Source organism: Scyliorhinus torazame, chromosome 2 (genome assembly GCF_047496885.1).
Source record: "Scyliorhinus torazame isolate Kashiwa2021f chromosome 2, sScyTor2.1, whole genome shotgun sequence".
Classification (NCBI taxonomy): Eukaryota; Metazoa; Chordata; class Chondrichthyes; order Carcharhiniformes; family Scyliorhinidae; genus Scyliorhinus; species Scyliorhinus torazame.
Genome location: NC_092708.1, coordinates 39,520,116 through 39,544,842, shown reverse-complemented (window position 1 = coordinate 39,544,842; position 24,727 = coordinate 39,520,116). Strand labels below are relative to the sequence as shown.

The 24,727-nt window shown below is 46.4% G+C and overlaps 1 protein-coding gene across 1 annotated transcript in view; it reads left to right on the top strand.

The window, feature by feature from the left end:
• klhdc3l (kelch domain containing 3-like) overlaps window positions 1–24,727 on the top strand; it is a 102,193-nt gene that overhangs the window by 66,459 nt on the left and 11,007 nt on the right. Inside the window, exons 6-8 of the mRNA XM_072470194.1 lie at window positions 6,485–6,605; window positions 11,843–12,029; window positions 14,647–15,326. Coding sequence (XP_072326295.1) covers window positions 6,485–6,605; window positions 11,843–12,029; window positions 14,647–15,326 — 988 coding nt within the window. The remainder of the gene's footprint in view (window positions 1–6,484; window positions 6,606–11,842; window positions 12,030–14,646; window positions 15,327–24,727) is intronic.

Below are 24,727 nucleotides of genomic sequence, written 5' to 3'. Positions count from 1 at the left end.
CCCTTTCCAGAATTGTTAACACCTCCTCCTTATGAACCTCAAGCCCTTCTAGTCTAGTAGCCTGAATCTCAGTATTCTCCTCGACAACATTGTCTTTTTACTGTGTGAATACTGACAAAAAATATTCATTTAGCACCTCTCCTATCTCCTCGGACTCCAAGCACAACTTCCCACTACTGTCCTTGACTGGCCCTACTCTTACCCTAGTCATTCGTTTATTCCTGACATATCTATAGAAAGCTTTAGGGTTATCCTTAATCCTACCTGCCAAAGACTTCTCGTCCCCTCCTGGCTCTTCGGAACTCTCTCTTTAGCTCCTTCCTAGCTAACTTGTAACTCTCGAGCGCCCTTACTGAACCTTCATGTCTCATCTTTACATAAGCCTCCTTCTTCCTCTTGACAAGTGTTTTGACTGCCTTAGTAAACCACGGTTCCCTTGCTCGACCACTTCCTCCCTGCCTGACAGGTATATACTTATCAAGGACACGCAGTAGCTGTTCCTTGAACAAGCTCCACATTTCCATTGTGCCCATCCCCTGCAGTTTTCCTCTCCATCTGATGCATCCTAAGTCTTGCCTCATCGCATCATAATTGCCTTTCCCCCAGATATAACTCTTGCCCTGCGGTATATACCTATCCCTTTCCACCACTAAAGTAAACGGAATCGAATTGTGGTCACTATCACCAAAGTGCTCACCTACCTCCAAATCTAACACCTGTCCTGGTTCATTACCCAGTACCAAATCCAATACGGCCTCACCTCTCGTTGGCCTATCTACATACTGTGTCAGGAAACCCTCCTGCACACATTGGACAAAAACGGACCCATCTAAAGTACTCGAACTATAGCGTTTCCAGTCAATATTTGGAAAGTTAAAGTCTCCCATAACAACTACCCTGTTGCTTTTGCTCCTATCCAGAATCATCTTTGCAATCCTTTCCTCCACATCTCTGGAACTTTTCGGAGGCCTATAGAAAACCCATAACACGGTGATCTCTCCTTTCCTGTTTCTAACCTCAGCCCATACTACCTCAATCAACGAGTCCTCATCAAACGTCCTTTCTGCCACCGTAATACTGTCCTTGACTAACAATGCCACCCCTCCGCCTCTTTTACCACCTTCCCTGAGCTTACTGAAATATCGAAACCCCGGCACCTGCAACAACCATTCCTGTCCCTGCTCTATCCATGTCTCTGAAATGGCCACAACATCGATGTCCCGGCTACCAACCCATGCCGCAAGTTCACCCACCTTATTCCGGATGTTCCTGGCATTGAAGAAGACACACTTTAAACCACCTTCCTGCCTGCCCGTACACTTCTGCAACTTTAAAACCTTACTCATGACCTCACTACTCTCAACCTCCTGTATATTGGAGCTACAATTCAGGTTCCCAAGTCCTTGCTGAATTAGTTTAAACCCTCCCGAAGAGCATTAGCAAATTTCCCCCCCAGGATATTGGTACCCCTCTGGTCCAGGTGTAGACCACCCCGTTTGTAGAGGTCCCACCGGCCCCAGAATGAGCCCCAATTATCCAGAACACCCCAATTATCCAGAAAGCCCCAATTATCCAGAACACCCCAATTATCCAGAAAGCCCCAATTATCCAGATAGTATGTAGATAGGCCAACGATTCCTCTTTGAGAAATATTTAAGTGCTTTGCTTCAACTGTGGTTTGCCAAAACTAATTCTGCCTTCTCTGTCCAGTGCACTGCTTTTTGGTCTTTCCTGCAATTGTTTTTGTTGACTATCTTCAATATGTGCTCACTTGTTAATATGTCACCATCAATGTAACTGATCTGCCACCTTATCATAACCTACACAGGCTTGAGCATCTCAATCAGGCCACTGCTCAACATTCTCAACTCCAGACAAAAAGGCTGTAGCTTTTCAAGTTACCAATGGTAGCTCCAACCCTCGGTCACAGATAACATCCAAGTCTACATACCTCTTACCTTTTCCATTGCTTTAGTGAAGGCTGCAGCTGCAGCCCCGACTAAGGCCTCGTGCAAGTTGCCACTATCTTGTTGCTTTTGTGTTTTGTGCCTCTAGATACAAACCCAAGGTTTTAGTTTTTGCTTTGTCAGACTGTATGCCGCCACCTGACCATGTTTCTCTACATCGAGGTTTGTCACTACTCCTGTTCAGAAATCCTACCATTTAAGGTGCTTCCTTCCCAGATTCCTCGTACCAAAATGAATTACTTCACATTTGCTGCACTGAACGGCACTTATCTGCCCATTCTACGGGCCTATCTCTGTTTTCCTGGAATCTTTAAAAAAATAAATTTAGAGTATCCAATTCTTTTTTTTTCCCCAATAAGGGGCAATTTGGCATAGCCAATTCCCCTACCCTGTACATCTTTGGGTTGTGAGGGTGAGACCCACGCAGACAGGGGGAGAATGTGCAAACTCCACATGGACAGTGACCCGGGGCCGGGATCGAACCTGGGTCCTCAGCGCCGTGAGGTAGCAGCGCTAACCACTGCGCCACCGTGCCGCTCTTTTCAATCTGTCATAGTTCTCGTTACGATTTATTGCCATCACTGCATTTTAACAGTGTTCCTTAAATTTTTAAGTGAAGATCATTTATGTTCAGTAAATCTTCGTTTTACGTTGTTCTGCTTTAACATCAATGATCTAATGTTGCCAGTATGCGCAGTTAGCATCGGGATTTCCATTTTAGCATCGTTTGGCACCAGATCAAAGTAGTGTTGCATGACCCAATAAGCGGATTTTGGTGCCGTCTCTCCGCTCCTCCCATTCCCAGCTTCACTCCCACTTCCTGCTTCAACTTCTGCACCCTTCCACTTGCAGCTCCTCTTGCTTGATTCCTCCCTCTCCTGAGCCCTTGCACGCAGCGAATGTTCGGGGAGAGAAACAGCAGGCGGGAGAGATAGGAAATGGGAGGGTCGATGAACGGGGGAGAGTCAAGGTGCGGGAGGATGGGCAAGCCGGGGGGCTGGAAAGCGTGGGTAGCAGCGAGTGGGTCGGCGACCATGGGGATCAGCCTGTGGTGGGTTAGCGATCAGGAGGACCGGAGAATCAGAGATGAGTAAGAAAGAGTTCACAGAATCATATCTTTTATATTTTTAAATTTATTTCCTAAATTATTTAATTTACAAATATACTGATCAAGAAATGTACCGTGTAGGAACATAGGGCCATTCAGCCCATGCAGCCCACTCCACCACTCAATATGATCATGGCTAATTATATACCTAGTGACTTTTCCCCACAATATCCCCATATCACTTTATGTCATTGGCATTTATAATTCTGTCAATCTCTACTTTAAACATACTCAATGACTGAGCTTCCATTGTCTTCTGGGGAAGGCAATCTGATAGATTCAAAAACCCATGTGTGAAAAGGATTCTCCTCACCTTGGTCCAAAGTGGAATTTGTGTTCCCTGGTTCTACACTCCCCAACCAGGCGAAACATCTCACCCACATCTACCCTGTCTATCCCTTTAGGCATTTTGCAGGCTTCAATAAGATCACCTCTCATTCTTCGAAATCTGAGAGAATACAGGCCCATTTCCCCCAAATTCTCTTCATGAGACAGTCCCGCCATCCCAGGAATAAGTTTGATGAACATTCGTTGCATTCGCTCTATGGTAATAATATCCTTCCCAATGTAAGGGGACCAAAACTGCACACATTCCTCCAGATCTGGTCTAACCAAGGTTTTATACAATTGGATTGGATTTGTTTATTGTCTCGCGTACTGAGGTACAGTGAAAAGTATTTTTCTGCGAGCAGCTGAAACCAATCATTTATTACATGAAAAGAAAATACATAATAGGGCAACACAAGGTACACAATGTAAATACATAGACACCGGCATCAGGTGAAGCATGCAGGCCTCAAACCTGCAAGGTAAGATAAAAGAGAAAGGTTAGTACAGTGATAGTGTTAGAATTAAATTTTAAGAGATTAGTACGGTAGGAGATGTTAAAAGAGGATGTGTTTGGGAGAGCTCGCAGAGAGTCGCCACGCTCCAGCACCATCTTGGATTCCATGACATGATGAAAGAAGACTTCACTACTCCTGTACTCAAACCTTCTTGCGATAAAGGCCACCATGCCATTAGCCTTTCTTGTTGCCTACTGCATCTGCATGTTGGCCTTCAGTGACTTAAGGACCAGGACACCTGCAGTCCATGTGGAGTAGGTACACCCACAGTGCTCTTTGAGAGGGAGTTCCAGGATTTTGACTCAATGGCAGTGAAGGTACTGCGGTATATGTCCAAGTCAGAATGGTGAGTTACTTGGAGGGGAATTTTCAGAAGGCGCTGTTCCCATGGCCATAATGGGCAGCACGGTAGCACAGTGGTCAACACAGTCACTTCACAGCTCTAGGGTCCCGGGTTCGATTCCGTGCTTGGGTCACTCTCTGTGCAGAGTCTGCACGTTCTCCCCGTGTCTGCGTGGGTTTTCTCCGGGTACTCCGGTTTCCTCCCAGTCCAAAGATGTGCAGGTTAGGTGGATTGGCCATGCTAAATTGCCCTTAGTGTCCAAAAAGGTTAAGTGAGTTACTGAGTTACGGGGATAGGGTGAAGGCATGGGCTTGAGTAGGGTGCTCTTTCCAAGGGCCGGTGCAGACTCGATGGACTGAATGGCCTCCTTCTGCACTGTAAATTCTATGATTCTACGTGCATGCTGACCTTGTCCTTCTAGGTGGTAACAGTCGTGGGTTTGGAAGGTGCTGGCAAATTAGCTTTAGTGAGTTCCTGCAGCACATTGTGTAGATGGTCCACACTTCTGCCACAGTACGTCGGTGGTGGAGGGATTGAATGTTTATTGTGGTGGATGGGGTACCAATAAAGTGGGTTGCTTTATCCTGGGTGGTGCTGAGCTTCTTGAGTATTGATGGAGCTGCACATTCCATCATAATCCTGATATGTGCCTTGTAGATGGTGGACAGTCTTTGGGGCATCGGGTGGTGAGTTACTCTCCACAGAATTGCCAGCTCAAGACATGCTTTTAAAGCCATTTCCCGTGGTGAAATGTTACAATGGGTTGCTCGGGACCCTGCCCCTCTCCAAGCCCATCTCAATGAGTGTGTGAATTACAAGGGCTTTGTATCCAGGTAGAAATGCTAATTAGCTTTCCTCTTGACCCCAACTCCATTCCATTTCGGAACTAAATAGACAGTTTAAAGTATAGCCATTTATAGAACCTGACATTCCTTACACCTCTCTGTGGGTCTTGGAGATGAGCAGTCTATTCGCAGCCATCAATGATGCTCTTTCCATTATCCACAGATGGGAAGAAGGGCACCCCCTTTAACGGTTAACAGCCAAGCCACCCAAGCCTATTGCTGGGCAGAACTCAGAAAAGGTCAAATGACCCTCTTCACTGCTCCATTTTATCTTAATTTGAACAGACAGTCCCAAAACATAACAAAATTACAATCTTCATATTTGTAACACCGTGTCCAGTTTAGTTTTGCTTAATGGTTTTCCATTTTCTCTTAAAACAATAAGGCACATACTAATAGGTAACAAATTGTCTCAAAGTACATTGATAATCATTCCTCAGAGTTCACAGTGCAAGCAAGTTATCATTGTGTGGAAAATGCAGGATAATATGCAAAGTTAATGCATTCTTTTGACACGCCGGTTTGAAAGCAGATTGGAAGGGTGAGGCGTATGGCTGGATTAGCAGCTCCGATTGCCTGCGAGCACAATTTCTGTATGATTGCTGAATGGCTGAGAAGTCCCCTGCCCCGAAATTATACCACTTTCAGAGGCCTAATTAGCTCACCCAGTCATGCTTGTGAACCTCACATAGGAATGACGGCAGAGGACAGATGGAAGGTTAGGGCAAATGAGGAGGCCGCCTTGCCCGTCATGTCGATGAAGGCTCACAGGAAGAACAACTCGCCTAATCTTAACTCTCCTGCCTTTTCCCTGTAGCCCTTTGAATTTTTTCACTTATTTATCCAGGGTTACCTGGTTACCTGCGCCTGTGTTGTGAGACCGAAAGTAGAGGACATACCATTACCAATGGGGGGCGGCATGGCGACACAGTGGTTAGCACTGCTGCCTCACAGCGCCAGGACCAGAGTGCTCCGGTTTTCTCACACTGGCCAAAGATAGGGGCTGGTTTAGCACAGGGCTAAATCGCTGGCTTTTAAAGCAGACCAAGGCAGGCCAGCAGCACGGTTCAATTCCCGTACCAGCCTCCCCGAACAGGCGCCAGAATGTGGCAACTAGGGGCTTTTCGCAGTAACGTCACTTGAAGCCTACTTGTGACAATAAGCGATTTTCATTTCATGTTAGATGGATTGGCCATGCTAAATTGACGTTTAGTGTCCAGGGATTTACAGGTTAGGTGGGGTTTACGGGGATGAGTCGGGGAGTGAGCCTAGGTAGGGTGCTCTTTCAGAGGGTCAGTGCAGACTCGATGGGTCAAATGCCCTCCTGCTGCACCATAGAAATTCTGTGATTCTATGACCACCTTTTGTCTCTTCAGAAACAGGTACCCAGGAATAGGAAGGGGCACACAGCTGTGGTGTTTGAGGCTCAGATGTACGTATATGGCGGCTATGTCGATATAAAGGGACCCTCGCAGGAGTTCTGGAGCTTTAATTTTGGTGAGTGGAAATACCAGCTAGTCATTCAAATTATTTCAAGAGTACGTGTTTTTAGAAGTAACATTAATATTCAAAACATTGAACGTAAAGAGGTGGTGGCATAGTGGTATTGTCACTGGATTAGTTAACCAGAGACCCAGAGTTAATGCGTTAGGGAGCCAGGTTCAAATCCTGCCACCGCAGATGGTGAAATTTGAATTCCATAAAATCTGGAATTAAAAGTCTAACGATGACCATTGTCATAAAAACCCATCTGATTCACCAATGTCCTTTAAGGAAGGAAACCAGGGCTGGTTGAGCTCAGTGGGCTAGACAGCTGGTTTGTGATGCAGAGCAAGGCTAGCAGCGCAGGTTCAATTCCCGTACCAGCTTAGCCGAACAGGCGCCGGAATGTGGCAACTAGGGGCTTTTCACAATAACGTCATACTTGTGACAATAGAAGGCTATTATTATTTATGAGGAGCGGTTGAATAAACTCGGTTTGTTCTCACTGGAACGACGGAGGTTGAGGGGCGACCTGATAGAGGTCTACAAAATTATGAGGGGCATAGACAGAGTGGATAGTCAGAGACTTTTTCCCAAGGTAGAGGGGTCAATTACTAGGGGGCATAGGTTTAAGGTGCGAGGGACAAGGTTTAGAGGAGATGTACGAGGCAAGTTTTTTTACACAGAGGATAGTGGGTGCCTGGAACTCGCTGCCGGAGGAGGTGGTGGAAGCAGGGACGCTAGTGACATTTAAGGGGCATCTTGACAAATACATGAATAGGATGGGAATAGAGGGATACGGACCCAGGAAGTGTAGAAGATCTTCGTATAGACGGGCAGCATGGTCGGCACAGGCTTGGAGGGCCAAAGGGCCTGCTCCTGTGCTGTACTTTGCTTTGTTCTTTGCCATCCTTACCCAGTCTGGCCAACATGTAATTCCGACCCACAGCAATGTGGTTGACTCTTAACTGCTCCCTCAAAGGCAATTAGGGATGGGCAATAGATGTTGGCACAGCCAGCGACCCCCACGTCCATGAACTAAAAAAAAGATCCCAAGATTTGAGGGAAATGTGAGTTAATGGTCACCATGCTGCTATTTGCTCAGTTCTCTGTTTAGAGTCGAGCGGTTGTGTTCTCTTTCATTTTTGGTCTTTAATTGCAAGTAAATTTTTGTCAGTAGCAATGTAAAGCTAACTAAATTTATTGTGAGTGCCGTGATTTTTAGTGTGTTCCCAGTGCTTTTCCTTCCTCCACTTCCTCTCCTGGAAGGATTAATTTATTCCTGCATGCACAAGACTGCAGATTCTGGCGGCGATCCAGTACTGCTCATGTTGCCATTCCTCATTCCATTAGCTCCTTGGCTACTGGGGTAGCATTGTCTCTCAGCTAAAATCCAGCAACCTTGCACGTTCAGCCAGTTGGATTTCTAGAACAAAGAACAGTACAGCACAGGAACAGGCCCTTCGACCCTCCAAGTCTGTACCGGTCATGATACCACCCTTGGCCAAAACACTCAGCACTTCCTTATGCCATATCCCTCTATACCCATCATATCCATGTATTTGTCAAAATGCCTTTTGAACGCCGTTAATGTATTTGCTTTCACAATCTCCCCTGGCAGCACGTTCCAGGCGCTCACCACCCTCTGTGTAAAACAACCTGCTTCGCACATCTCCTATAAACTTTGCCCCACGGAACTTAAACCTATGCCCTCTGATGACTGACCCCTCCACCCTGGGAAAGAGTGACTGCCAATCCACTCTATCCATGCTCCTCATAATCTTGTAGACCTCTATCAGGTCACCCCTCAAACTCCATCTTTCTAATGAAAACAGTCCCAGTCTATTCAGTCCGCATAGCTAACACCATCTAGACCAGGCAACATTCTGGTCAACCTCCTCTGTGCCCATCCAAAGCCTCCACATCCTTCTGGTAGTGTGGCGACCAGAATTGTGAGCAATATTCCAAATACGGCCTTACCAAGGTTCTGTACAACTGTAGCATGACTTGCCAGCTTTTGCCCGTCCAGTGAAGGCAAACATTCCGTAGAAGACAGTCTAGGAGCAGGAGGCCTGGTCAATGCAGCGACACTGAGCTCTGCAGCCCTGCCGATACCACAGCTGAGATCAGTTAACTCCGCATGCAAAAGCAACTTGCAGCGGCCACCGACCTGATCTGTGTGGCCTTTCATTGCACAAACTCAGCAATCCAATTGGAGGGGCGGTAGTGGTGTAGTGATGTTGTCGCTGGACTTGTAATCCAGAGGCCAGGGTAATTCTTTAGGGCCCTGGGTTCGAATCTCACCATGACAGTAGGCAAAATTTGAAATCAAATTAAAATCTGGAATTAACAGGGTGGCGTGGTGGTTAGCACTGCTGCCTCACGGCGCCGAGGACCCAGGTTTGATCCCGGCCCCTAGTCACTGTCCATGTGGAGTTTGCACATTCCCTCCATGTCTGTGTGGGTCTCATTCCTGCTGGCCATGCTAAATTGCCCCTTAATTGGGGGGGAAAAAAAGAATTGGGTACTTTAAGATTTTTTGAAAATCTGGAATTAAAAAGTCTAATGACCAAGAAATCATTGTCGGTTATCGTAAAAATCTGGTTCACTAATGTCCTTTAGGGAAGGAAATCTGCCGTCCTTACTTGGTCTGGCCTACATGTGACTCCAGACCTACAGCAATGTGGTTGACTCTAAAATGCCCTCTGAAATGGCCTAGCAAGCCACTCATTTCAAGGACAATTAGGGATGGGTAATAAATGCTGGTCCTGCCATCATCGCCCATAGAATTTCATAGAATTTACAGTGCAGAAGGAGGCCATTTGGCCCATCGAGTCTGCACCGGCCCTTGGAAAGAGCACCCTACCTAAGCCCACACCTCCACCCTATCCGTACACCTCCACACTATCCCCGTAACCCCACCTAACCTTTTTTTGGGACACTATGGGCAATTCAACATGGCCAATCGACCTAACCTGAACATCTTTGGATCGTGGGAGGAAACCGGAGCACCCGGAGAAAACATGTGTGTTGTGTTGGGTGTTCCGATACACAAACGAGCCAACACGGTTGTAGATGGTACAACTCTGTTTTATTATTCTGTACAATAACAACTGTTAACTTCTGGCTGTGGTTCGTACTTCACCAGTTAACCTGTGGACCCAGCCCTAGCACTATCTTAGAGAGGCACTCAGCACATGGTGTATGTCTGAGTGGCACGCTGTGAGCTCTGTGCTCTGAGCTATCTCCTGGTAGAATGAGCGGGAACTGTGGTGTTCCCTATTTTATAGTGTGTGTGCTCCCACTGGTGATTGGCTGTGATGTTGCGTGTGTGTTGATTGGTCCGTCCACCTGTCCATCAGTGTGTGTGTGTGTGATTGCACCATGATATGTTAATATGGATATCATGACAGTATGCAGACACGGGGAGAAGGTGCAGACTCCGCACAGACAGTGACCCAAGCCAGGAATTCAAACCTGGCACCCTGGAGCTGTGAAGCAATTGTGCTAACCACTGTGCTGCTGTGCTGCCCTATCTCATTAATTAATTTTTAAAATCTCCTGACTGACAGTGCAGCCTTGAGAAGCTGCCTTGAAAGGTTTTGCTAGCGGTGAAGAAATTAAGGACCCGTTAAGATTCAGCCGGTATAGGTGTGTGCAAGGCCTCACGTCACACCACCATTAGTGCTGTCTCAGCCAAATGCAGCAGCTGTACGGATACCTTTAAGTCATTGTGCAACGCTGTAAAATAAAAACAATCATTTCCTCCGCTTATTTTACCCTGAATTAACAGTAAGCTTGAGTTTTATTTTGTGTGCGCAATGTGCACCCTGTAAATGACAGTGCAGCTGACACAACAGGAAACCACCTGCCAGCCATGGCCTCTGTTTAGTTGGCACCCTGGAACAGAAGCATGTTTTTAGGTATAAACTGAATGAAACCACAGCAAGGCACGGCACCTTAGCTTCAAATTGACTAAAGGGAAATCTAGCACTCACGTCAGGAAGCCTTTTATATCAAGTGGGATTTACACTTGCAATGTGCTTAAGCTGGAGTCTAATACAGAATCAGAAACAGTTGGAGGCAGTAAGTTATTCCTAGAGAGATGAGCTTGGCTGGCCAAAGGACATTATCTTGTGAGTTTGGGACAGTGCCGCGGAGGGAGGTCACCCTTTACTGCTAATGTCAGATTTGCAACACATCTCAGTGTTCCTCTGAGATGGAAAGTTTAGTCTCCCCAAGATGGTACATTTTTCAACTCCCTGCATTGTCCTAAAAGCAAACCTAGGGGAGGTAGTGAGGTGGTGGTATCGTCACTGGACTAATAACCCAGAGACCTCGGGTGATGCTATGGAGACCTGGGTTCGAATCTCACCATGGCAGATGGTGAAGTTTGAATGCAATAAAAAAAAAATATATATCTGGAATTAAAGGTGTAATGATGATGATGAAACCATTGTTGATTGTATAAAAAAAAAACATCTGGTTCACTAATGTCCTTGGGGAAATTTGGTATCCTTACCTGGTCTAACCTACATGTGAGTCCAGATCCACAGCAATGTTGATGAAATTATTAATTGCCCTCAATGTGAGCAATAAATGCTGGCCCAGCTAGCGACGCCCACATCTCATGAACAAATACAACAAACATCAGGCCAACCTAGACTGATCTGACCAGAACGGAAAGCACTATGAAGGGTTTGGGTGATAACAGGCTGGATTCTCCCTTTCTGAGGCTAAGTGCCTGCACTAACTGAGAATCCGTGGTGTTCCACGACGGGAAAATCGGCGTGAAACCCTCACCGATTCCGGTAGCGGTGAGGGGCTAGCACAGGCGTCCCGTGGAACACACAGAAAATGGCTGGAGAATCGCTGGGACCCGGGCCGCGTATGTGCAGGGTTGACAAGCGGCAGCCACACTGCCTACAGCCGCACCAGCCAAGCCGGAAAACATGACGCCAGCGGGAACTGGGCCCATCAGAGGAGGAGCATCGCGGGTAAGCCGGCTGATGACACGCCAACGGCTTAGCAACTGCGCACGGCGCGCGTCCCCATGACGCCGATTTGGAGGGGCAGAAAATCGACAACCACCGCCTGCCCTGAATTCAGTGTCGAGAGTCATTCTCCGCCCGATTGCCACTCTCAATTTCGGCGTCGGGTGATAGAGAATCCCACCCAATTTATTTTCAAAATAAGCTATCTTCATAATTTTATATCGCTGTTTCAATGTTACCAAAATATCTCTTCCACAGATGCCAAGGATTGGTGCCCAGTGGCTACTCCCTGTGGTGATGTGGGTCCTGGACCTCGCTACAGTCACTCTGCAGCTGTCTACAAGAGAGGAATGTACTTGTTCGGGGGCCTGGTTGGACTTGTAGAACAGAATGACTTTTGGAAATGGGATTTCAACAGTGGCACATGGTCCAGGATCAGAGCACGGTAAAAAGAGATTTCAATAATATATTATCTCGCTTCACTGTGTGACAGACCGGTCCAATTGAGTAAACCATACTGCAGAGAGTGTTACGGACAGGAGGGAATTTAATTTAAGCAACCCTGATTTCTCCTCTGACAACCCGCCTGGAAACAGGTATTTTGATTTCCCCCTTTATAAGCAGTAGCTTATTTCCCAACCCCTTGGTTTTGGTGTGATCCAATTTTTTTATTAAGCTCACAGCAAACTCAACATCGGATTAACTCAGAGGGTTAGTTTATTTGCCCACACTCAAAACACAGAAGGAAGAGTGGTGCTCCATGGTCCCCTGTGCATTCATACAATAAAAGAAAGATGGAGAAAGAAAGATTTATATTGCAAAGACCACAGAGCAAAGAATCATTGCTTCATGTGAGTCCAGAATCAAAGTCCAATGGTGTTTTCCATCACAGAGATCAGCAAGCTGAAATCTAATGCTGGATAATTCACTTTTCCAGTAGGGCTGATTTCCATGATGAGGCATCCACGTGGAGATGCAGTCATCTTGTAGGCAATGGTACGGAAGTTCCAGTAGAAATAGTGGGGACAGGCATTCATACCTGGAGAGAGCCCTGTTCTGTGCTGCTGTTTGATAGACAGAAGATGGCAGGCTAAGCTTTGAAGTTCCGCAAGGCAATATTACAGGTTGCTTCAGATAGGGGGGGTCATGTCACATGACTCCCACTTTTCCACTTTGGCTTCAACAAAGGGTATATATTCCTTTGTTTGCGTTCCTGAGATGAAAATGAAAATGAAAATCGCTTATTGTCACAAGTAGGCTTCAAATGAAGTTACTGTGAAAAGCCCCTAGTCGCCACATTCCGGCGCCAGTTCCAACCATTAGGAATTACAAAGGAAGGTTGCAGGTTCTTTGTCCTAGCACACTAATAGATTCCAGTGGCCAGGCCTGGCTTATGAAATGTAGATGTCCATCGAATCAGCACCGACCTTCTGAAGGAGGGTCCCTTTAGAGATAACGAGGTACACATTTCTTTGGTGCTGCTAGATTAGCTCCTATTTTCATGCAGACATTGTTTTGTCATTTTCAAATGTCATTGTCCAGTTTTAAAATTTTACAAAGTAGCCACGATGATCACACAATATACTAAAAATTTGCAATAGTTGGTTGAAATAGATCCTCATCTTAAAATTGCTCACTATCCTTATGTCTGTAACCCTCCTCCACATCTGCACCCGCTGCAAGGTTTCTACGCTATTCTGTTGTCCAGTGCATCACCGGTTTTCATCAGTGCATCATTGGCAGTCGTGCCTTCAGCTGCCCTGGCCGTTATTTCTGGAATTCCTCCTAAGTGTCCTCTACCCCTCTCTCCATGGATTCCCTGCAGTGCAGAAAGAGACCATTCGGCCCATCAAGTCTGTAGCGAACCTCTGAAAGAGCATTCTGCCTAGGCCCACTCCCTCACCCTATCCTGTAAACTGGTAGCCCCACCTAATCTGCACATCTTTGGGCACTAAGGGGAAATTTAGCACGGTTAACCCACCTAACCTGCACATCTTTGGATTGTGGGAGGAAACCGGAGAACCCGGAGGAAACCCACGCAGACACAGGGAGAAATTGCAAACTCTGCACAGTCAGTCACTCTTTTCGGGCTCTTTTCAGCCACACCTCCTAACTCTTCACCTCTTGGGTGGCACAGTGGTTAGCACTGCTGCCTATGGCGCTGACGACCCAGGTTCGATCCTGGCCATGGATCACTGTCTGAGTGGAGTTTGCACATTCTCCCCGTGTCTGTGTGGGTTTCACCCCCACAACCCAAAGATGTGTGGGTTAGGTGGATTGCCACACAAAATTGCCCCTTAATTGGAAAAAAAATAATTTGGTACTCTAAATTTATAAAATTAAAAAAAACTTCACCTCTGATTTGAACCCTTTGCCGAGTAAAACAATTTTCTTGCATTAACTCTTTCATAGCCGCAAACACTTTAATTGGAAGCTCTACCTTTTGTCCAGCATCATGAACCTTTTTTGGTCATTTAAGTTACACTTGCCGGGATGGCACAATGGCTTGCACTGCTGTATCACAGTGCCAGGGACCCGGGTTCAACTCTGGTTTTGGGTGACTGTCTGTGTGGAGTTTGCACTTTCTCCCCGTGTCTGCGTGGGTTTCCTCCGGGTCCTCCGGTTTCCTCCCACAGTACAAAGATGTGCAGGTTAGGTGGTGTTATGGGGATAGGGCGGGGGAGTAGGCCTGGGGAGGGTGCTCTTTCAGAGGGTTGGTGCAGACTTGATGGGCCGAATGGCCTCCTTCTACAGTGTAGGAATTCTATACATGCACTTATCTAGAATACACTGAATAAAATTCTTTTCTTTCTTTCCTCCTCGCACTATCCCAGCTTATTCTCAGCTGTGAGACAAGAGTAGGTCGGCCAGGGTAGATGTTACCCTCTGGTCTCAACCTTGCTCAAAAAAGATCTGCGGCTCAGCACATGGGTGAATGGCAGAGAGCCTAATGTGAACTTTGATCCCTGAGAGAATTGTTGAAATCTTCAAACTCTAGCAGTGCAGACCATGATTGTGCTTCAGAACTTGCTAGTGAATAATGTGTTCTATGTTTCCCACAGCTCGGGGCCTCACCAGTTAGTGGGTCACTCGGCAGTTGTATACCAGGACAGCATGTTAATCTTTGGAGGAGGAAGGGACCATAACAACTCTGACAACAGCCTGTGGAAATTTTACCTAAAAGCACAGACCTGGGAGCGATTAAGCCCAGCAACAGACACCAGCCCGCCACCAAGAATCTATCATTGCACGATAGGAGTTGGTCCGAGCTTCCAGGAGAAACACGCTGACAAATCATCTCGCACAACACCAGCTCCAAGCTTCATCTGTCAAGACAGCAGTGTCAGCCTGCAGGACACGTGCAATGGAAAGCCCCTGGCTGCCCTGAAGGGCGCCTGTTGTTTGAATTTTTCCACACAGCTGCCAGGATCCTGCAGCCCTTCGTCAATAAAGCTCAGAGCCAAAAAAACATACTCCAACATTGAGATGAAAACGTTTAGCGTGCGGTGCACTGAAAGCAGGGAGAACCTTTTAAGCTTGACTGCTCCCGAGGGGGAATGGCAGTGTGAGAACGGCCACCACCTTCCAATCCAGTCAGAGGAACAGCTTCCTGCGGATGACAGTATCGAGGAGCACAGTGATAACGGTGTGTCGGCAGAAGCCAGGACGCTCTGCCTTGACCAAGGTGAAGTGACACTCCACTCGAGGGATAGTCTCCCCGAGGTTCTCCTGATTGTCGGGGGTAAGCCATTATCCGAGAGCGGCTGCATTTCGATGTGGCAGATGAAGCTATGTGAAACATTTTTAAAGTACTAATTTAACAGGGAGGAAGGCCTTAAAAAAAACGTACAAACACTTCACACCCAGCGTGGTAACAAAAACGATTCACACCAAAGGGTAATTAATATTTCTTTTTGGCGTGCTTAGTCATTAGAGAGGACTAACATTAGCGAGAGCTTTAATTGTACTTTTTGCTATTGTGCTAATATGCTAATTCAGATGAAACATTTTCTAACAAACTTTTATATTTTTATAGACTTTTATATAGCGTGTAAGCTAAAATGTGCAGACAGACAAATTGCACATATTTTTAAATCAAATTTGGTATTTGTCAGAACATCTAATGTGAATCTGACAGAAATGCAGAACGTGTTAGTACAAAACAGGTTTTCGTGTAAGCAGAGCAGAAGATGCACCTATCAGCTTTCATTGTCCCATTTATTGTGATGACTGGTGGTAGGAATTGAAGCAAGATTCCTGTGGATTGCATTAAAGGAAGGTTAACTCCTGTTGATGCTGTGATCAAGATCTTCTGCCGAATTGCTGTGGCTAACTTAAAAATGTCTGTCGATAAAACTGCCCAAAGTGTTGTGTGGGCAAAATGTGGACAGATCCATTGGTATTCTAGGTAGCATTGGGCATGGTTGAGATGGTGTGTGTGTGTGAGGGGGGGAGGCAGGGGACAGGAAACAAGCTTCTTTCTTCTGGCTTGGCAATGTTTACCTATGCTGTTTTCTAATTGTAGGTTTTGGCTGTGCTGGTAAGCAATGGATCTCATTTTCTCTCTCCTCACTTCTCATTTTCTGGATTAATGTTCTCCTCCAGTCCAGTGCCCTTAAAGAGCAATATCTTGCATCAACATTCGCCTTTCCTATCAGCACAGAAAGATTCCACACACAGTGCAGATGCTCAATTTGGAGTCTCTTGCTCCTTGATGTAGCATGAAGCCATTTGAAGGCCACAAGCTTGATTTCCACCCTGTGTTGTGTCAGGTAGTCTCGGGAAGGTAGACGCACTATAATGGGCTTGATACAGGGTTGTCGGGTGGGGGGGTAATGGGCTGAAATCAGCTGGTGCTCCCCACCCCATTACTGACTGCTGGCCAGCAGACCCCTGCAGCAGAGCCCCATGCAGGGACTGCAAATTAGGAGAGGCTCAGGCTTGTCTACTTCTCCTCCCGTTAAGGAGCTGCACCACACTGTCCCAGACACAGACATGAAGATCGGTCGCTTGGGTGAGCTGCCAGCGGTTTTGTGGACCTGTCTCCCCTGTAAAAGCTGATACTTCAGTGACACGAAAAAAGGAATGACAATTGACGCCAATGTGTTTGAAGGAGGGATTGATTTGATGCAATCATTGTACATTAAATAGCACAAAGGCAGGGTTAATTCAGAGTCCAGAAGTACTAGTGTGGTGACTGGTGAGTGTATTCAAACTGGAGAGGTTGCATTGGGGTATAACTAGAGACCAGGATACAGGCTGCAGCTTGATGCATGCTGCAAACGCCTTGACGTTTTATTTCATCAGTCATTGAACTGGCATCATCCTTGTTGTACTTACCTTCATTGCAGCAGATCAAATTAATGGTCCTTCACGTCCCAGCTCAGTGTTCCTGAAGACAAGAGGTAGTTTTTTCCTCCAAAATTCACTGCAGCATTGAGGATGTAGAACCATCAGGAGCTTGATGGTTTGGATTGCTGAGGAATGTATCAAATCTGCTTCCTGCCAGCAAGAGAAAGAAGACTGACAGACTTGTAGCAATATATAGATATAGCGAGACATACAGTGGATTCTTGGAATTGTGCTAACACCACTGGACGCTGCACTATCTGTGCAATACATTAGAGTGAGGTTTGACTCCTTTGTGCGACTGCTTTCATGTCACATTTGATATGAATTGTTTTGGACCATTGAGGAGATTTTTCATTCACTCTTGGGATGTGAGCATTTGTGGAAAGGCCGTCATTTAACGCCTACTCCAAATTGCCAATGGAAGGATGGCGGTGAACCACCATCTTGGATGGCTGCAGTGTAGGTGTAGGTACAGGTACAGTGGGTGTAGGTACAGTGCCAGGGAAACCTCATCAAGTCCTACTGTGCAAAATTCACTTAATTCTTCATTCACCCAATCTCCAAAGCAAGAACTTACAGTAATACTCATTCCCCTACGTCAAAGGGTAAGAAGGCCAGAGTCCATTGCTGTGGTAACCCAGCCACTACACCGGGGAAGGTTCACTTTGTAGTTGACGAGGAAAAATGCAATAAACATAAGTTATAGTGGAATCATTTTTTAAAAAGTTGACACATTAAACCTGGTTAACCCATTGCTATCTGGGAAGATCTCAAATGACAAGGAAGCGTAGAGAAAGACTTGAAGTATAGAAGCAAAACGTACAGGGAATGCAGTCATTGTGTGAAAGAGAAAAGCAGGCCATTTCTTTCCCCCCAGAGTTCTGTTGGATACTCTGTATACTCTTGTAATAGTCACATTTTTGAAACTGATTTTTTTTTAAGCTAAAAGTCATGGGGTCAAGCTTTATTTACATTGGTAACCTTTCCGAGGGGTAGACATGCCTGCTCTGTTTGGGTCTGAGTGAAATCCCAAAAAAGTGTTGCAATGGAATCAATAAAAAAAGCAACAATGCTAAAGAATTGATATTAATGAACTAGCATTTATTTATTTTGTAACATTATAAAACTATATATATATTTTTTAAATGTATTTTATTACAAACATGTGTCAAAACAGGTTACAACAAATAAACACCCCGGGAAACATACTTCCCAACAATCAACTGTATAGTCTGTATAAATGTTTTCCCTTTTTCACCCCCCCGCCCCTGTGACGAACTGCTCCTCAAACATGGTCACAAACATCCCCTGCCTTTTCTCACACCCCCTTGAAGAGCCCCTTAACTCATACTTCATCTTCTCCAACCGCAGGAAGTCGTACAGGTCACCCAACCAAGCCGCTACCCCCCGGTGGCGATGCCGACTTACAAAACTATATATATTTCACCCATATCAATTATGTAACATTTAACTATTTTGAGCATTTATTTACCGTTGCTCATTTTCATTTGTATTTATGCCTTTACAATGACATCGCATCATTAATATCTCCAGGATTATATTTGGGTCAGATCAGGGCACTGCTATCTCATGGCGCCGAGGCCCCGGGTTCGATCCCGGGTCACTGCCCCGTGTGGAGTTTGATGTGGAGATACCGGCGTTGGACTGGGGTGGGCACAGTAGGAAGTCTCACAACACCAGGTTAAAGTCCAACAGGTTTGTTTGGAGTCACTAGACTTTCGGAGCGCAGCTTCTTCGAAGGACCTGAAAGCTCGTGACTCCAAACAAATCCTGTTGGACTTTAACCTGGTGTTGTAAGACTTCTATGTGTGGAGTTTGCACATTTTTTGCATTTCTACGTGGGCCTCACCCCCACAGCCCAAAAAGATGTGCAGGATAGGTGGATTAGCCATGCTAAATTGTTCCTTAATTGGGGAAAAAAATAATTGAGTCAGAAATTTTGGGGCTGTGCTCCCTGGAAAACCAGGTTCAGTTCTTACATGAAGTGCATAAAGAAATTGTGGGGCTTTTCTCAGGCCAAAAGTCATGAGATTGACTTTTACATAAGTATCAACTGGTAATATTGATCGTCAGAAGTACACATGCTAGTTTGCTATTTCCCCATGAAGGCCCTGCCTTCTCAACCTTGCCCATCGCCTGAGGTCTGGTGACCCTCCGGTTAAATCACCACCAGTCAGCTCCTTCCCTCAAAGGGGAAAGCAGTCTGTGGTCATCTGGGACTATATCTTTATTTCTCCTGATTTCTCCGCCCTGAAAAGGACTGAAGGAACCTAATGTTCCTTAAGTAAAGAGATCGAGACGTTCCAGGTTTGGGGAGGGAGGGGGTCTATGACGCAGCAGTTGTAAATGGACTTTGGGTGGAATCGCCCCGATGGGCCAAATGACCTTTTCTTTATTCCAGACTTTGTTACTGTGGCATATTCCATTCTATGAGTTCGGGGGTTTAGCTCAGTTGGCTGGACAGCTGATTAGTGGTGCAGAGCGAGGCCAACAGCACAGGTTCAATTCCTGTACCGAGGTTCATCAAATTTACAGTGCAGAAGGAGGACATTCGGCCCATCGAGTCTGCACTGGCCCTTGGAAAGAGCACCTCACTTAAGCCCACACTCCCACCCTAACCCAGTGACCCCACCTAACCTTTTTGGACACTATCATGGACAATCCACCTAACCTGCACATCTTTGGACTGTGGGAGGAAACCGGAGCACCCGGAGGAAACCCACGCAGACATAGGGAGAAAGTGCTGACTCCGCACAGACAGGGACCCAAGCCGGGAATCGAACCTTGGACTCTGGAGCTGTGAAGCAACAGTGCTAACCACTGTGCTACCATGCTGCCCCCCAAGGTTATTGTTCACTGAGGTGTGGTGATTCTCATTTTAAATCCCCACCAGTCAGCTCAAAGGGGGAAAGCAGCCTATGGTCACCTGGGACTGTGGCGACTCTACTTAAAACAACTACTTAAAACAACAATCACTGCATTTCAGAGAAGGAATGGGCTTGTCTCCCACTACACCCCAGTGGGTTTTGTTGAGGTGCATATGGAAAATTGTTCCAACACAGCGGCATGGTCTCATAGCACCAGGGACCCGGGGTCAATTCCGGCCTCGGGTGAATGTCTGTGTGGAGTTTTCACTTTCTCCCCGTGTCTGTGTGGGTTTCCTCCGGGTGCTCTGGTTTCCTCCCACGGCCCAAGTTAGGTGGATTGGCCATGCTAAACTGGGGGAGATGGGCCTAGGTAGGATGCCCTTTCAGAGGGTTGGTGCAGACACAATGGGCCTGATGGCTTCCTTTTGCGCTGTCGGAATTCTATGGTTCACACAGAACCTATAACCCACCTGCACACAGCATAAAAGTCAACCAATCCACCCTGAAGACAAACAGAACTGAAATTATTATCTTCAACTCATTGTCTAGCATTTTGAAATGTACGGCTCATTTTTAAAAGTATTATTTTTAATGTTGGGCATGAGGCCCTTTGCATGTTTTGGACATGGTAAAGTTATTTTAAAAAGTGGCTTAGGAAAAGGAGACAAATGGCGCCAGAGTGCAAATTAATGTACCGCACGTTATAATTAGGTGTTAAATCAGTGTGCTCAATGGTGCCCAAAAACACAGAGACCAGGCCAAGCTGGTACATGAATCAGTGGGTGGGGGAGGGGGGGGGGGGGGGGGGTAGTCCAGTGCTGCTTGACTCTGTAATGGGTGTGTGGCAGGAGTGGAAGGGCCAGCAGCAAAGGAGTGAGAAGTAGAATGGCCTTTCATTGTAAGCAGACTTTAGCATATTGTAAATAGGCATCATAGATAATCATAGAATTTACAGTGCAGAAGGAGGCCATTCAGCCCATCGGGTCTGCACCAGCTCTTGGAAAGAGCACCCTACCCAAGGTCAACACCTCCACCCTATCCCCATAACCCAGTAACCCCACCCAACACTAAGGGAAATTTTGGACACGAAGGCCAATATATCATGGCCAATCCACCTAACCTGCACATCTTTGGACTGTGGGAGGAAACCGGAGCACCCGGAGGAAACCCACGCACACACTGGAAGGACGTGCAGACTCCGCACAGACAGTGACCCAAGCCGGAATCGAACCTGGGACCCTGGAGCTGTGAAGCAATTGTGTTATCCACAATGCTACTGTGCTGCATCTGAATTATGCCCACGTCCCTTGCCACCACTTGCTGAGTGTCCCTACCCCCATTATGGAGGGGCTCCACCCCTTTTTGTGCCTGGGCATTTTCCTTGCTGCCAGTCTTACCGACAGCCCTGTTGCATTGCCCGACTAGTCTGCTCCTTAGGAATGATTAAAATACTCAGTTCCTGTGTCTCCTTCTAACCTTGTGCTGCTGTTAGACTCCCCCCCCCCCCCCCCCAAAAAAAAAATACACTTGAACATCAATCAGCTGGCAAATTGTCAGGCTTAAGGAAGGGGACTTGGCATCAAACCCTCACTGGCTGCTAGCAGTCCTGATCACAACTATCAATTACATTGGGAGATCTTAAAACTTCCGGTGAGGAGGGGATGGGTGGATGGAGAGGTGTGAGGAACCCTGTGTGTAAACTGTTCACACACTCTTAGCAAACCGCACAAAATTAGTGATAGAGGAATTTTTTGTTGTTGAAGCAATGACCCTATTTAGAATCTTTTCCACGCAAGTGTCCTAACAACAGCAGTGCAATAGAAAGCTTGTTTGTCCCATTTCCTTTCCCTGAGCTCCCCAATGTCTCTGCTCCCCTCTGTTAGGGGCCTGTCAGAATCCAGGGCGCGCTGCCATTCTAGTCACACAGGGGTAGAGCAAAGACACAGACAGCAAGACTGGCATATTTTACAATTATCCAGCATCAGAGGAGGACATTCAGCCCATCCATCCGCTGCTGGCTCGCTGAAAGCCAGTTACTCGGACTCCCCTCCTCCTTCCCCCATCATAGTCTGCAACTATTTCCTTTTTTTCCCCAAGTATACATCAATTCCCTTTTGGAAGTTGCTATCAAATCTGCTTCCACCGCTCTTTCGGCCGTTCCAGATCATATCAACCCTGTTGGTTGCCCCAAAAGTTAGCACCTGTTCACACTGGTCCTGACTGATATCCTGAGCCAGGAGACTGGGAGTTTTAAAAATATACTGGTGATACCTGAACAAGGTTGTGTGTGTGTGTGTGTGCAGATGTTTATAGCAGATTCTCTGCTGTGCAGTTTACAGATTTACATAAGGTGTTAGGAAAGTTGGGTGCACCCTGTGATACATATTGTAAGGTGGCATCAAATACAGATTTGATGAAAATCTCTATGGCCTTCCAGCCTGGCAGTGCGCACTCCACCAGCCTTGACCATGAGAGGTATTGTACGACTGACACACTTAGTGAGAACCCGGCCGTGCTGAAGCAGCGTGTGGGCGTTTCACTGTGCACACACATCAGTGTGTGGCATCAACAGCCCGTTATGTTTTCCGTTGCTGTCACTGGGAATCCCTGAGGTGAAGTCTGTTTCCAGAATTCCGCAATTACACAATGTTTGCACCGACATCTGTGGCGCTGACACTGCAATACATTCACCATGCCACAACTGGAGGAGAGAACATTTGAACCAACGTGTCTCACCGTGAAAGCTTTTTTTTTTGGACAAGGGATTGTTTAGACTGATTAGCAGAACTGTAACCAGTATGTTTTACAATCAGCATTCTGGTGCGGGATGTTGTATCAGTGCAATGTAAAGAAAATCAACAGAAATTGTACTGTTTATATCCATCACGGGTAATTTCCCTCGTTCAGTTACTGTACTGTATCAAATGTTGCACACTTTCTGTTTGTTTTCAAAATAATCTTCCCCACACATTAATTTTACACAAAATGCCTGCGACAATTTGGCAGTTTAACCCATTGCTCAGTTATCTATTTTCAAAATTAAAGTAATGCCTAATGTCAAAAGGTGGCTGCCACAGCATTGGGACTGGTGTCGAAGAGACCAAGTTTGATTCCCTGGAACTGATACAACGAAAATGTGTGCGCACATTCTTTTTTTTTTTAAGATGTTTATGATACAGATGTTTACGAGATGACAAAATTGCCTCAGTAATAAAAGCAGCAGTTCCAGAAGAATGTGTGATTGGAGATACCAAAACAGTCTCAGGGCGAAAGAAGCACTGGGTTTGACGTTTTTTTGCTGTCGAACCGAATGCTGTTTGTAATTTTTGACCTTTGCTCCCTTGTGGGATGTTCCCGGTAACTGACCATGCACCTTGCATAGCAAATAAAGCAAATGTTTACAACTAAATGTGCTTTGGGTCACTTTCTTTAGAGGCCTCAAGCAAGTTTGTTTTTGTGAGTGTTCTTTCTGGAGCCCATTCCCACAGGAATATGCGAGTTAACATGACTGCGCTTTTTGTTTTAGTTGCCCGGTGACCTCTAACATAAATAGACTAAAAATAATGCAGAAAGGGAGTTAATTCTCGCAGGGTTTAACCTCATCTGCACGGTTGCTAGTGTATTGGATAAAGCGTTCAGTTCGACCTCTAGTGTCCAAAATGCAATTGAATTGACTACCAGCGCCACCACACACTGCATCATTCTAAACGCCTGTTCATGTATCTCCACATTCACTCACATGCCCTTATAGCTGAAGTGGTGCTACCTGGGATCTTGTCCTGTACCTGGCCCAGCAATACTTTAACATTGTCATCCTGTGATCATATCCCACCTTGGCTTTGCCCCTTCCTACATCTGCAATCATCTCCAGTCCTACAATTCATAGACTTTACAGTGCAGAATGAGGCCATTCAGCCCATCGAGTCTGCACCAGCTCTCGGAAAGAGCACCCTGCTTGAACCCACGACTCCACCTTGTTCCCCTAATCCAGTAATCCCACCTGACCTTTTGGACACTAAGGGGCAATTTAGCATAGCCAATCCACCTAACCTGCACATCTTAGAACTGTGGGGGGAAACCAGAGCACCCGGAGGAAAACCACACGGACATCACCCGAAGACAGAATTGGATCCCGGACCCTGGAGCTGTGAGGCAGCAGTGCTAACCGGGTTCGATCCCTGCCCTGGGTCACTGTCCGTGTGGAGTTTGCACATTCTGCCCGTGTCTGTGTGGGTCTCACCCCCCACACAACCCAAAAAGGTGTGCTGGGTGGTTGGATTGTCCCTTAGTTGGAAAAAAAGAATTGGGTAGTCTCAATTTATTTTATAAACTCTTAACCCCTACCTCTCTGACCAACACTGCTCTCCTTTGGCTTTGTGTTATTGTCTGTCTGAGTATGCTCCAGTGAAACTCCTTGGAGCAATTTAGCACAGCCAATCCAACTACCCTGCACATCTTTGGGTTGTGGGTTTGAAACCCACACAGACAATAGGGGAATGTGCAAACTCCACACAGACTGTGACCCAGGGCCGGAATTGAACCTGGATCCTTGGCGCCATGAAGCAGCATTGCTAACCACTGTGCCATCCGAAGTTGTTAATGTTGGTAGCTATAACTCAATCCTGGCACCAGGAAGCCTTCACAAATACGGACATATGGCAGCTCATCTTAGTTCATCGATCCCAAAAGCTTTTCTTTTTTTAAATACATTTTTCTCCTTTTCTGAGTTACCAAGCCAGGGCTCAGAGTGTGGGTCAGGGGCAAACCCCTAATCCAGCTCCTCGCCTGCTCCAAAAAACTAATTCAAATTGAATCCAATTCATGGTCCCCACAAGAGAGACATACCTGGGGCGAAATTCTCCCGAAACGGCACGATGTCCGCCGACTGACGCCCAAAACGGCG